A 14,749-nucleotide genomic window follows, 5' to 3' on the forward strand; every position below is an offset into this window, starting at 1 on the left:
ACTACCATTCAAAAGTTATTAAACAGTAAGATTTGTAATGTTTCTTAAAGAAGTCTCTTCTGTTCACCAAGCCTGCATTTATTTGATCCAAAGTACAGCAAAAACAGTACAATTTTGAAATATTTTTACTATTTAAAATAACTGTTGATCTTTGGATCTTTCTATTCATCAAAGAATCCTGAAAAGAATTGACTCAACTGTTTTAAATATTGATAATAATATAAAAAAATGTTTGATCAGCATATTAGAATGATTTTTAAATCAAGGATAAGGTGATTATCTTAGCAGAGTGTCATTTGTTTATCTAGATTTTCGGCAGCATGTGGATGCGTCTCATGTATCCAGGCGGCTGGAATGTCTATTTATAGTACAACTGGAATAGAAGTCGCAACACTAAGAACAGAGCAAGACATGATCTGGGAATGGATATAGACCGTTCACTGTCTCTTTGTGTGAAGAACTGGACAGTAAAACTAATTTAAGCTGGAAGGTCCGCAGAAAATCAAAATGCCTGCGAATCAGACTCGATCCAGAGCAAGGGAGCGAAACAATGCGCTGAACAGACCCGAGTTTATGTCTCTAAATCAGCCTTTGAAGAGCAGCAGCGCTGAAGCTCGCGGCACTGCACGGAGGCCGTCGCAGAGACACCAGCAAAGTCAAAACCAGCCGGGCACAAATGCGCAGCACGAGTCGCCCGAGAACAATAAGGAGAGGAAGGAATTACCAGAAGAAGACTGCATGCAGCTAAACCCGTCATTCAAAGGCATCGCTATGAACTCTCTTCTGGCCATTGATATCTGCATGTCTAAACGGCTCGGAGTGTGTGCGCACACCACGTCGTCGTGGGGAAGCGTGCGCTCTATGGTCAAGCTGCTCGCGCTCACTGGCCATGGCATCCCGTGGATCTTCGGCACAATTGTGTGTCTTACAAGAAGCAACACGTTGGCGGGTCAAGAGGTTTTGGTCAATTTGCTGCTAGGTGAGCTTTAACGCATTTCTGACTAGGAGTGAAATAGCCTACTGGCTCTCTGGAGAGCGTCCGAATGTTATCAGAGTCTGTGGCAATATAAACATAGCTATTTTGGTCGCACGTATGCTACTATGATTGAGAAATAGCTCCTTGTCAACCACCATAGACCGAGTGTCTGACAGAAATAGTACATTCTCGTTTTATATATTGATTTTTAGGATAATTTAGGACAATTTAAAGAAATAATTTCAGGATAATTTCAGTGTTGGGTAGCCTAAATATAATGCTCGTTTTTTTTTTTTTTTTTTTTTTTTTTTAAAAAAAAAAAAAAAAAAAAAACTCTAGCTTTCTATTCTACTTGTTTTTCTTTGTTTGTGTATATATATATATATATATATATATATACACACACACACCTTGCTACGTGTACTGCGTTAGGCTAACCGAGACTTGTCATTTGCACTTATATATTGTTGCTCATTATTTGTAAAGCTCTATCTGAAAGGTGTACAAGGATTTAAATGTGATGTACATTTGTGTCCCACACTCCCACTGTTTACATATTAATTATTTAATTAAAATGACGTTAAAATCAATGCACTGTACATACCAGAATGAAAATATGCGAATGACTATGTGTAAGGTTGTAATTGTGATCAGGTATGTCAAGCACAGATGATTTTGATATCAATTTGAAACCACATTGTGCTCATACTCAGGGTTTTTATCAGCTTGTGAGGATGCTGTTGGGTTTGTAGGTCAGTGGATGAGGGAATACAAGGATATGTGTTCTGACTGACAGACGCATGTGACTAGCTCATTACACTCAGAAAAGCTTTTTATTTATACTCTAGAAATTATTATCTTTACTACTTTCTTTTAACGAAACTGAATTGAAACTGAAACCCGAAAATGAATATTCTCTCATCATTTACTCACCCTCATGCCATCCCAGATGTATACGACTTTATTTGTTCTGCAGTACACATATGAAGATTTGAAGTCAAATATTTCATCACAATAGCTCCATACAATGCAAGTGAATGGTGACCAAAACTTTGAAGCTCCAAAAAGCTCATGACTGTAATGTAAAAGTAATCCATTGGTTTAATGCATGTCTCTTAAGTGATTGTGTCCGTTTTTTGTTGTAAATCTTTATTTAGTGTTTAATCGCATTCACGATTTCAAGCTTGATTACATTTATTACTGCAAACTTGCGCTCTGCGAATGTGTCAAATATAAAGATTGAAATATCAGTCTTGCCAGAGATGTTCCTATTATTATGGGAAGATACCAACCTCTTGAGCTCTGCCATTGGGGAAAGCTTAAAGCTTAGCTTGGATCACATATGCTTTGATAACCAATCACATTTTAGCCTGGATGTCATTGAACATCCAATAAATTGCTGTTTGTGGATACCATAGAAATCCTCAATACATCACAGCGTTAAGTTGTTGGCAGATTTTCGTGAGCAAAATCTAAACGGCTCAAGTTATTCCGTTAGTTCTAACATGATATTTATAAATTAGTAGTGGAGACACATTGGACACAGCTTTTGAACAAGCAACAACAGATTTGAATTCGTGGCATAAGAAAGTAGAGGGTCTTTGGAGCATTCCTTGATTTTTCTTTACTTATTTACATGCTTATCCTTTGAACTGTTATATAAAAGCAATATTACACTCACACGAGTGTGTTATAGCTGTTTATTACACGGCTCTGTGGAATACTTGATTCTGATTGGTCAGTCGCGACATTCCGAGGTATGCTATCCCTCGATAACAACCGGTAAAAGCTAATAACACAGGCTCATCCGGGTAACAGGAGTCGGCGCTGTACTCTTGCTTGAACTATTTTTTCTTGGTGGAAGCTTTGCGTTTGTTTAGCTAATAAAATATTAAAACTCGATTCAAAATGGTGTACAATTATTTAATTATGTCAGTTTCATACAAACGCAGCTGCTGCCATTTTGCTACGATTGTTTTGTACGCTGTAATGGATTATAAGAGAACTAACAAACTGGTAAGGTTTTAAAACATTTTCGTCTTAATTCTTTTATTGCCTTAATTATTTTTGTGGTGAAATGTTGTGTCTGCACCGTTTCCCTTAAATGTCCGTCTAGTTTGAATTTGCCGCTTTCTCGCAACTGCTGTCTTCACGGAAGCGTTGCGTTCAAATATTTCAACTCAAATCAATATTTCGCGTCTAATTATTTACTTATGTGGCAAGTAGCCGTATAATAAGCGGGATAATGTACATCCAGCCGGTTGTTATCTCAGAATAAACCCCTTCAGGCTGATACAAGATCCTGATCACCCAGGTGTGATGACTTGTGGCCAAATCACAGCCATAAACATTCTTGTGAGTCTGATTTTGCTTTAATAACGTAAATGTAAATATCATTGCTTTACAGCACTCTTACTGGATGTGATGACTGTAGCAGGCATGCAGAAGTTGGTGAAGCGCAAAGGGCCGTGGGAAATGGCGCCCAGTTTCCTTGACTACCTGGCCATGGACATCTATTCTTTCCCAGCAGCCCATGCAAGCCGAGCAGCCATGGTATCTAAATTCCTGTTGGCACACTTGGTGCTTGCAGTTCCTCTGCGTATTTTGCTTGTGTTATGGGCAGTCCTAGTTGGCATGTCCCGTGTGTTGCTGGGTCGTCACCATCTGACAGATGTCGGATGTGGCTTTGCTTTGGGATTCCTTCATTACAATTTAGTGGAGATGGTGTGGCTGTCCTCCAACACTTGTCAGACTCTAATATCCATTGGAACATTCAACTGGAGCCCCCTCTACTGATCAGTATGTGTCTTTTGAAGGATTTCAAAAGTCGCCGTGTGTTTTTATTTTTTGTCAATTCATGTCAATTGCCCTACATCTATTCTAAAAAGTGTGTGATAGAAACATTTTCTAACACATTACCCTAAGCAGCACACATCCATAATCTTGATCTGACCATTTCTTGTTCCATTTCTGCCAAAGCAATATAAAGTTTGGAGAAGCGCTTTGGAAAAGCGTCAGGTGCACAGTTTTTCCTTTCGCTTTAAAAGAAAGGATGCTGATACAAGTATTTTTTATTGCTGACAGAGATGAAGGCCAAATTGGTATGTGTGATTTATATCAATTGGCTGATGGATTTTACTGATCACAGTAAGCGAGCGAAACATTTGCTCAGGGACTTTATCAAGCAGCGTAATGAGTCATTTCAGATATCTATTTTCTTGGAATTGTATGTAATTTTCAGACTATTTACAATGCATTTGAGAAAATGCTGCAAATGAAACCACCATGGATAATTTGAGACTGTTTAAATTCAGGTGTACTGTTATTTTATGGTACTCTTGAATAAGCATTCAAACGGAACATTTCAAGCACATTTTTCACTTTTACCAAAAATTGCAACATTGTTTATATGAAATTGTATGTTGTTTAATTCCAATCGCTGCAAGCCCCAGATGTGCCAATTTGCATGATTTCCACAGCAGTGTTATGTATGGTATGGGCCTTCTGGAAATAAATCAATCCCTTCCATGAATTTGATACATGATTGTTGTAAACCGAACATCTTATAATGCTGTACAGATTGAAAAAAAAGCATAAACGATACATAAATTAACAAGTTGTACATCTGTTATCATCTTTTATCAACAGGGTTTATTCATTTTGAGTAAACTTAAAATATACTGTGAATATGTGTGTATGCTAGTGTGTGATAATTTGACTTTTTTTTTGGATTCTTCATGCCTGAAAATTCAGAGATTAATACTTACAACTGTAGGGGTATCTATAATCATATGATGATGCGATATGAATTAAACACAGCTTATGGAACATGATGCCAACTTTGTACATTATAACATTAAAAAATGTCAAGAAATTCTCTAGATTATCTCAGAAGCTGTTATGATGAGTAAACATCCACAGATGGTAAATGAGAGACGACGAAAGTCTTATTACTTTATTGAAAGTTGATGTGATAAAAATACTACAAACACGCATTGTATTTATAATGCTTGTTTTACATAAATGTGCTACAGAAGCTTTTATTGAAATGGTAGCTTAATATCTGAGCAGCTGTCAATGTCAGTCTCCCCATGCACCCTCTTTTGCTTATAGCAGTGATCTGCCAGTGCCTGACCCTGACTCAGCAGTCTATAAATACCAGCAGGGGTCAGTCCATCTTCATGCTACCAACTATTAGAAACCCAGCAATGGTCCTGTGACCTACATACATACATACACACATGTAAATACTGCTCACTACTGACAGAGTTGATTTTTGTTTAATAAGCTTCATACACTATTGAAAAATCCCATGAAGTGTAACGAATGTATAATTATAATTGTATAATGGAAGAGGAAACCTCTTGTTTCTCTACAGATCCTGGTCGTAGAGTTTCTTTGAGCAAAATTCCATTGCAGATTGAGCAAAATTCTTAAAGGTATTAAAGTAATATTCAGTAGAACAAAAATACAATTGTTCATTACGATTACAAGAACCATTACACAAAACACCTCATGACACATGATGAAAAATTGATCATTTGTTTCCAAAAAGCACAAATGAAAATAAACAAATAAATAAATGCATACATAAAAATAAATTAAAATCAATCAATCAATCATACATTCATACATGCAAAAATACATGCTATTTATATATACTTTACACTGGCCTGCAGTTTTAAAACTTAGGCTACTCTTTGTTTTCTTTATCTAGTTTGATGTTTAGTCAATAAATAAAGATAAAAGGATTCAATTAAATTGTAAATTTGTAGGTTCAGGCACATTTTACATTAACATAAAGTAATAATTATAAAAGTTAGAAATTGATGTTAAATACAACTCCATTAATTAATACAGCAGACATGCCTTTATTTATTGTATTATTAGGCTTTATTGTAACTTATTATTTACAGAGAGGACATTTGCCAAAATCAAACCCTCCGACTAAAGATTACATTAAGTTTAACCCTATTAATTGGCAAGTATTAAAATAATTATTACAAATTTTATTGGACCTTTATCTAAATATAAAATTTGCCTGAACTTACAAATTTACAATTTAATTAAATCCTTTTATCTTTCAGTCCAAACTTTATTGACTAAGCATGAAACTAGACAAAGAACATATTGTTACCTGAAAACAAAGAGTAAGTTTTAGGAGCATAAAAAAAAAAAACATAAATAAATAAATAATAAGATGCTCTAAGAAAATTAGATGCATAAGATGTACTTTGGACCATTCTCAAATAAATAAATAAATAAATACTTTGTCATTCCTTTATGTTGTTGCGTCAGATGCCATGCAGGGCAAATTAAAAGTTTTGATAATTCATAACGCAGTTTATTATAATATAAGACAGATTAAAACACAATTGTATGCTTTCTCTGCACCTTTTTAAATAGACATACACACAATACGATACACGTTAATACACGTTAAAGGGGCTTGTTGACGTGTGCCTCATCGTGACGTATATCCGGTTTAGTTCACTAGCATATAAGCATAAAGAGCAGGGGACGTGCCCGAGAAGTTGAACGGTCCGTTGTTGTCTAAAAACCAAACACTTCTGCAAATAATTGTCGACAACATGGCAGAGAGTGACTGGGATACAGTGACAGTTTTGAGGAAGAAGGGATCGGCTGCGCAGTCGAAGTCTAAGCAGGTATTTCACAACCATCTGCTACATAGTTTGCTGACGCTATTAGTTCACGTTTGACAAACACATTGTTGCTGTGACCTGCTTTCAAATATTTCGCCTCAAATAACGCGCAAAATGGCTTTAATTTGTCTCAAGGTTTCAAACATCGATCTGAGGATAAATACAGCAGTAATAATATCGTATCATTGGTCGAATTAGCCAGGGCATGAAACGTGGTGGAAGCACTGATCTATAATAGAGAACTGGATCGCTCGTGACGTCATAAACGTGAAGCCACCGCGCCGCCATATTGGTATTCCCTAGAATTCCCATAGAGTCTATTGAATTAAAGGGGTCATATGATGCGATTAAATTTTTCCTTTCTCTTTGGAGTGTTACAAGCTCTTGGTGCATAAAGAAGATCTGTAAAGTTGCAAAGACTATAGTCTCATTATCCAAAGAGATAATCTTTATAAAAGTTAAGTCAACCACTCCTATACCTAAAACGGCTCGTTCTAACACGCCCCCACATGTCTACGTCAAGATGTGGGAAGATTTACATAATGCTGCCCAAATGTTCACGCAAAGAAAGAAGGCGTAATTTTTTATTCTCGCTGTAGTATTGTTGTTGCCACCGCTGCCATGTCGTGGAGACGCTGTGTGTTTCGTTGTGAAAGCGAAACTCACATGGTTTTGTTTACGCAGCGCGATACGCAACGCAACGCATAAAAAGAAAGTATAAGTCCTTATAATCAGTAATTATGTCCCCACTGGATGCAACAAATGCCTCGTTTGTAATGGGTTTTAATGTTTTTGTCTCGTCGTTTCATTACACCAAATACACAACATAATGTTCTTTTTAGCAACGTCATATGACCCCTTTAATAGGAAATCATACCATTTTATTGATAAAACATCACCTAACAAGTCATTGTTTTTATATCTGAAGTCTCACTGTACATTCTTACAATGCAAACGTCCTAAGCATGTAAATGGCTATTTGTTTAATGTCAGGAATTTCCCCTGTGTATTAAAAAGTTACGTCCTTATACATTACAATAGCAAATATCAGATGAACATCAGACGGATGAGATCCGCAACATATGCATTACAAATGACAAAATGCTCATTCTGAAATCTGAATAAAGCAGGGGTGGGCAAACTTGGCCCTAGAAGGGCCATGTTTGCCCACCCCTGGAATAAAGGGTTATGCTTTGTAAATGCATACCTTAAAGGGGTCATGAACTGATAAATCAAATTTCCCTTGATCTTTTGACATATAACAGGTCAATGTACTATAAAACATCCGGTAAGTTTCAAAACTTTCTCGTTAGTTTAAAAACAGCTTTTATTGAAACCAAGCTCAGAAAATGACTCGTTTTGGAATGTGCCACTTTATGACGTAATAGTGTAGGGGGAGAGGAAATACTAGAGAGAGGCAAACACAGGATTACTCCATCAACACAACCATACAGATGACATTACAAGATTACAAGACACTGTTGTGTAAGTTGTAAAAAATAGTCTTTGAATTGCCTTCCTTGTGATCCTAACACTGTATCTACATCGGACGCGAGCGCTGTCGTATCATGTCGCGAATCAGTTTCTCTTTCAGGTCAGAAGAATGCATGTATGTCAGAAATGGAGCGGGACAGCAGTTTACTGTCGGATCTGTTGTCAATCCGTGCCACATTCAGTGTAGACAGAATCGCAGATTATAATGGGGTAAAATTAGCAAAGAGCTTATTCATTTTTAATGTAAATGACCCATGTTGTTTTCAGAGTATGTCACAGCAAAGTCCATCTGTTATGTTAATAAGCGAAACTGTTAGCCAATCACAGCAGTCGGCGTTTGTTTGCGAGTCTTGAATGCGCCCAGAAAATAGCCTGTTACTTCTAAATTGTTTTTTTTTTCATGTAAAATCACACTAACATTATAAGTGAACCTCAGAGAACATTATAAAATAATAAAAGATGCAGTTCATGACCCTTTAATTCGCTTTGTACAGTTATTCACCGTTTATGTAATTTTCTTATAGTGTTTTTATTTGTACAGTAGGCTAACTGCAAATGTTTCAATAATGATTTCTTCAACAGCATTCATTTTGAAGCATTTAATGATTTAAACGCTGGTTAAATTAATAATTAATCAAGCATACATAACATGACATTTTACTCCTATGGAAATGGTAATGCTATTAAAACGCCATAGAATTTGAGCAATTTTAAGAGTCTGAAATAGATGTTGCTCAATCATGGACAAATATACACATCATAACTTATTCAGAGAAATAACGCAGACTACATACAGTACGGACTTAAAGACATGCTTTATTTCTAGGATTTTAAATTCAATACAGCATAGAGCAATATAGTAACAGAGGCTTGTGTTGTATATTCAAATCAATTTCTGATACTAAAACCATGTATATGTTCATGTTTAATATTTCCTGTAGGGTTGGGCTTATAGACGATGCCATCGTTCATCACCGATGGCTGACAGACATCACGATGTTGAGCCGGCATCGTGATTCCCTGCGTTCTGTCTCGCGCACAGCCGCGTCCACGCAGCTTTCAAAGTATACTCAACCGCGGACGGACGAGCTCGACACATGCATAGTATGCCTGCGCTGTTGTATGCGGACCGTCCATGCGGTCACAAAAATTGGGCTGCACGCGGACGGTGTGCGCGGAGACTTCTGATGATGAAAATCCCGCCCCCACTCACCGATGTAATCGTCCATCGTGGTGTTTCACTCTAGACATCGTCCGATGCCAATTTGGTAGACATCGCCCAACCCTAATTTTGGCGCTGTTTAATGTGGAGTGACAGATCACTGTAGCACCTCGATCAACAGATGTGAACTGATCATCTCCTCCACATTAATACCAGTTTCAGCACAAAATAAACATGACTAAACATCCGAAGGCAAGTTAAAAGAAAGAGTACTTACGATCCGTATCCTGTCTCAAGTAATCGCTCGGTGTTTCAGCCGCGTAAAGACGCCAATATAACGGCTTGTAAACAATGTCGCGTAACGTCAAATTTACCTCAGAAAAAACATATTCGGTGACCAGAAACTCATTAGTCAGATAGAAAAATAAACTGTAGAGAGGGGCATTTTGTTAAATATATGGACCATATAACATATTCATTATACATTTTACTGTTCTTCAATGTTTAATTTGTTTCAATAAATCCATCCAATCCAAGTTTTTATGACAGCCACCATTGTTTATATAAAAAAAAAACGAATTGTAGAAATATTATTATGTAATTGTAACTTTATTATTTTAAAACTTCATTAAGTGTAATTTTAACAAATCAGTCAATTTTAACCTTCATTCTTATAGTAATGTAGTACCAACTGACTCTCATGTATATTTTAGTTGAGACTTTTTTTTTTTCCTTGAGAAAATTTGGCATGTACTGTACCTGATATATATCCAAAATAATCGATATTGAATTTTAAGACCTCATCGCCACTCCAAGTTTTAACCGGTTACATCGGCGACACTTTAACTTACATTTACTATATACTGATTGTAAGATAGAGCAACTAAACAGACTTACTTTGTGATAACTCCTTATCAATACAACATAATTCAGAAGTGGCGAACGAAGCACAAGAGGATTAATTGAGTGACTAACCAATGCAACCCAAGAAACAAGAATAAACAAAACAACTGACAAAACTTATTGAGGAGGGAAAATAAAGCTCTCCGAGCTAATGGGGCAATGAGATCACAGAGTATATTCAAAAGATGTATTTGTCACATCAACTCAAACCATAGTTGTTTTGTGGAACACTTCTCATGACAAACATCTGACTGATCAGACAGTCGTGTCTGAATGATCATGGAAGGTAAAATAATGATCACAACTATTACATCATTTTAATTGTGCATCCCAAGCCCAAGCCAGTAAAAAAAAAACAGCCCAAAGTAGCGCAATTACCCTGTCCCAAATATAAAAATGTCATTTCCATCCCTAAAATACATATTTTACAGTCACTGTTATGCACATTTATCATAAACACAGCTCAATATGCTTCCTACTAGTGTGGCCCAAAACATTTAGCACTTAATGTTTTATTACAGGTAGAATGCAAAATGTTTCAGTACAAGCATTTCAACCAAATGTAATTTATGCAATATTTCAAAAATCGTAGGATGTGCTCCCTTTACACAGTGCGCGCGTGATCGCGAAATGGAAAGTGAAAGTGAACTACGACTGCGAGCGCTCATTCAAAGGGGATTTAAATACCCCACATATTGATAGCAGTGCCCTGATGCGCGAAAATTATATACAATATTAGAATGATTGTGGGAGCGGACACAAAAATCGCGGGAGCAGATGGGAGCATGCGGTAATGGTCAGAAATTCAGCGTGAGAGGGATCAACAAGTCCCGCGCTATCATGCAGCGGCGCAGTCAGTCAGTGAGCGCCGTAACAGATGAAGTAAAATCTTGCAGGATTCCATAAATAAAATACACAGAACCCCACTATTCGACAAATATACATAATGAAAAGATGATACAAAATTGAATACCTTGGAAAATGGCATTTAAGACTTTTTAATACTTTTTAAGGGCCTTAATTTTCTCTAAATTGATTTATCAACTTTTAATACTTTTTAAGACCCCGCGGACACCCTGTTTACTGACGAGATGTGCATGAAAATCGAATTTGGTTATTTGCAGAGCCCTAACAATAACAGTACTTTTGTTTCAGGCTATTATATCTGCTCAGAGGAAGGGAGATGCTGTCGAAACCTCTAAGAAATGTAAGAACATAAAAACCTTTTCTTATATAATCAATGTATTTTATAACTGGAATTAAATGAATCATTTCTTTTTGGAAGGGGCTGCTGGACAGAACAAACAGCATGTTGTGACCAAGAACACAGCCAAGCTGGACAGCGAGACAGAGGAGCTCAGCCACCAGAGAGTGCCTCTGGAAGTAGGGAAGGTGATCCAGCAGGGCCGCCAGAATAAAGGCCTCACCCAGAAAGATCTGGCTACTGTGAGTATTTGCCAGACTTACTGTATGATTCAATTCAATTCAAAATTCATCTTTAATTTCACCGTTCATGTGTAGTTATTTAAATATAATATTGTGTTTCTTGCAGAAAATCAATGAGAAGCCACAGATCATTGCAGAGTATGAATCTGGGAAGGCCATCCCCAATAATCAAGTCATGGGGAAGATTGAGCGAGCCATTGGTAGGATTTTGATTTTGCTGAACCATACATCACTATCCCATAAGCCTGGGACACACCAAGCCGACGGTCAGCTGTCAGGCCATCGTTGGGCTAGTTTTTTTTAGTGTGTTCCACACGTCCGATCTCATCATGCTCAAGCTGGCGGCAGTTTGCCCGATTCAACATGTTGAATTCAACATGTTGAATCGGCGTTGGCGCGAGTGAGAACTCTGATTGGATGCTCAGACAGAAGGCAGATTTAATTTGACATGATCTTAACCCAAGCATTCCAATATGCAAATATTTTCATTACAACATGAGCCGCTTAAATGAAGAAATTTATCAACAAAACTGATATTCAAAATGGTAAGCAAATGCTGCTTTGTTTACATTTCGTATATCTGTGTATATCTCATATTCCCTTGTCTCAGTTTCTCCTTTTGAATGACAAATATATACTATTGATAGCTGCTGATATAGACAGTTAATTCCTCTGTGTTAGTTTGCAGTCGGCTGAAGTCTGAGCGGTGTGTTCAAGCACAGCTTTTCGGTCTAGATGCCGCCGACATGAGGCTTTCGAAGTCGGCTTGGTGTGTCCTGGCCTATGAACTGTGTCTCATATTTTTAAATACCAGGGTCATTGTAGAAATGCCCTATTTGTAGGCCTATGGGTCACTTGCAATATATTCTGCAACCAAGTGTCTGAAAATTGGAATCCCAAGATAAAGTTGATTAGGTATTCGGCCTGTCATGTGGTCTATTTATGGATTCTCTATAGATTTATGTAGAACAAAAAAAGTAAAATCAGTGGGGTCAGTATGATTTATTTAAAACATTTTGAAAGAAGTCTCTTATACTCATTAAGGCTGCATGAAAAATACAGTAAAACACAGCAATATTGTAAAATATTATTTTGGTTTAAAATGTTTTCTTTTTATTTTAATACAGTAAAATGTAATTTTTTTTCTGTGTTGGCAAAGCTGAATTGTCAGCATCATTACTCCAGTCTTCAGTGTCACATGATCCTTCAGAAATCATTTTAATATGCTGATTTGCTGCTAGTGAAACATTTCTTATCAATGTTGAAAACCATTGTAAACAACATTTATTTGAAGTGAATTTTTTAGTTTATATATTGAATTATTTAATTTTTGTTGTAACATTATCAATGTCCAATAAAAGTATTAATTTCTTAAAAATAAATAAATAAATTTAAACATTTGTTAAAAGAACTAGTATTATTTTTAATATATTAAAATAATAATAATAATAATAATAATAAACCAGTGCTGTCAAAATTAGCGCAATAAATATTAGGGGGTAAAAAAAAAAAATTCCTAGAGACATCAGTAGTATTGGTATAAGTGATACTCGTCTTCAGTCATAAAAAAACTGTCATTAAACAAATATTTTTAAAACATACCGTCTTTATATTGTTTCTACATTAATTTGAAGATTGAACGTGAAATTATTGTATTACAAAAGTATATGTAAAACCCTTAATGTTAGGTGGGATTAATCGTGATTAATTTCAGATTTTTTTTTTTTTTTTCGATTGACAGCACCATAATAAACACAAAATACTGCATTCCTTTTGCGCAGAACAAATTACATTTTAATTCATTTCGTAGCCTTTGTTTTTCCTCATTGTTTAAATATTTTCTGTTTCATTTATAGGCCTTAAGTTGCGTGGAAAGGAAATTGGGATGCCTCTTGATTCTGGCCCAAAGAAGAAATGAGTACAAAATCCTCGAAAGGTCCACCATTCACTGAAACCTTTCAGTACTTGTATGGTCTTTACAGTTAATCTTTATTAATTGCTGCATTACATCATATTTTCTAAATTCAATGGTGGACCAGACATGTTCATATTGCCACCTACACAAGAGGCTTTTTATCTAATGTTTTATGTCAGATGATGAAGACTTGGATTAATATTATTATCAGTTGTTTTTCAGCTTGCTCACTGCTTTGAAATAAAAACTTATTTCTAATGTCTGATTAAATGATTCTGCACTTTGTTTCCAGATAATGCAATTCAATAATTCATCATTTGGAGTACTGGGAACTGGGAAGTACTGATTTGTTAAATGCTCAGTTTAATGTTAAATGTTTGGTTATAATATCAAACTTTGTTGTACAGCCGAGGCCAAAAGTTTTGAGAATGACAAATATTAATTTTCACAAAGTCTGCTGCCTCAGTTTTTGTGATGGCAATTTGCATATACTCCAGAATGTTATGAAGAGTGATCAGATGAATTGCAATTAATTGCAAAGTCCCTCTTCGCCATGAAAATTAACTTAATCCCAAAAAAATTTCCACTGAATTTCAGCCTTGCCACAAAAGGACCAGCTGACATCATGTCAGTGATTCTCTCATTAACACAGGTGAGAGTGTTGATGAGGACAAGGCTAGAGATCACTCTGTCATGCTGATTGAGTTAGAATAACAGACTGGAAGCTTTAAAAGGAAGGTGGTGCTTGAAATCATTGATCTTCCTCTATTAACTATGGTTACCTGCAAGGAAACACGTGCAGTCATTGCTTTGCACAAAGAGGGATTCACAGGCAAGGATAATGCTGCTAGTAAGATTGCAACTAAATCAATCATTTATCGGATAATCAAGAACTTAAAGGGAAGAGGTTCAATTGCTGTGAATAGGGCTTCAGGGCACCCAAGAAAGTCCAGCAAGCGCCAGGACCATCTCCTAAAGTTGATTCGGCTGCAGGATCGGGGCACCAACATTGCAGAGCTTGCTCAGGAATGGCAGCAGGCAGGTGCGAGTGCATCTGCACGCACAGTGAGGCCAAGACTTTTGGAGGACGGCCTGGTGTCAAGAAGGGCAGCAAAGAACCCACTTCTCTCCAGGAAAAGCATTGGGGACAGACTGAATTCTCCAAAAGGTACAGGGATTGGACTGCTGAG

The 14,749-nt window shown here is 36.6% G+C and overlaps 2 protein-coding genes across 2 annotated transcripts; both read left to right on the top strand.

Annotated features, from left to right (window-relative positions):
• Window positions 1-399: 399 nt before the first annotated feature.
• Window positions 400-4,570, top strand: LOC107672533 (inactive phospholipid phosphatase 7-like). Its single transcript, XM_016465761.1, has 2 exons — window positions 400-979; window positions 3,384-4,570. The coding sequence occupies exons 1-2, from the start codon at window positions 508-510 to the stop codon at window positions 3,770-3,772; spliced, it is 861 nt and encodes a 286-aa protein (XP_016321247.1). The 5' UTR covers window positions 400-507; the 3' UTR covers window positions 3,773-4,570.
• A 1,873-nt stretch (window positions 4,571-6,443) lies between these two features.
• On the top strand, window positions 6,444-13,821 carry LOC107672578 (endothelial differentiation-related factor 1 homolog). The gene is made up of 5 exons (XM_016465827.1): window positions 6,444-6,642; window positions 11,354-11,405; window positions 11,484-11,644; window positions 11,751-11,844; window positions 13,501-13,821. Exons 1-5 carry the CDS (start codon window positions 6,568-6,570, stop codon window positions 13,560-13,562), a joined length of 444 nt encoding a protein of 147 aa, XP_016321313.1. The 5' UTR covers window positions 6,444-6,567; the 3' UTR covers window positions 13,563-13,821.
• Window positions 13,822-14,749: the final 928 nt, after the last annotated feature.

The sequence above is a fragment of the Sinocyclocheilus anshuiensis genome, unplaced genomic scaffold (genome assembly GCF_001515605.1).
Source record: "Sinocyclocheilus anshuiensis isolate Anshui unplaced genomic scaffold, SAMN03320099.WGS_v1.1 scaffold176, whole genome shotgun sequence".
NCBI classification, from domain to species: Eukaryota; Metazoa; Chordata; class Actinopteri; order Cypriniformes; family Cyprinidae; genus Sinocyclocheilus; species Sinocyclocheilus anshuiensis.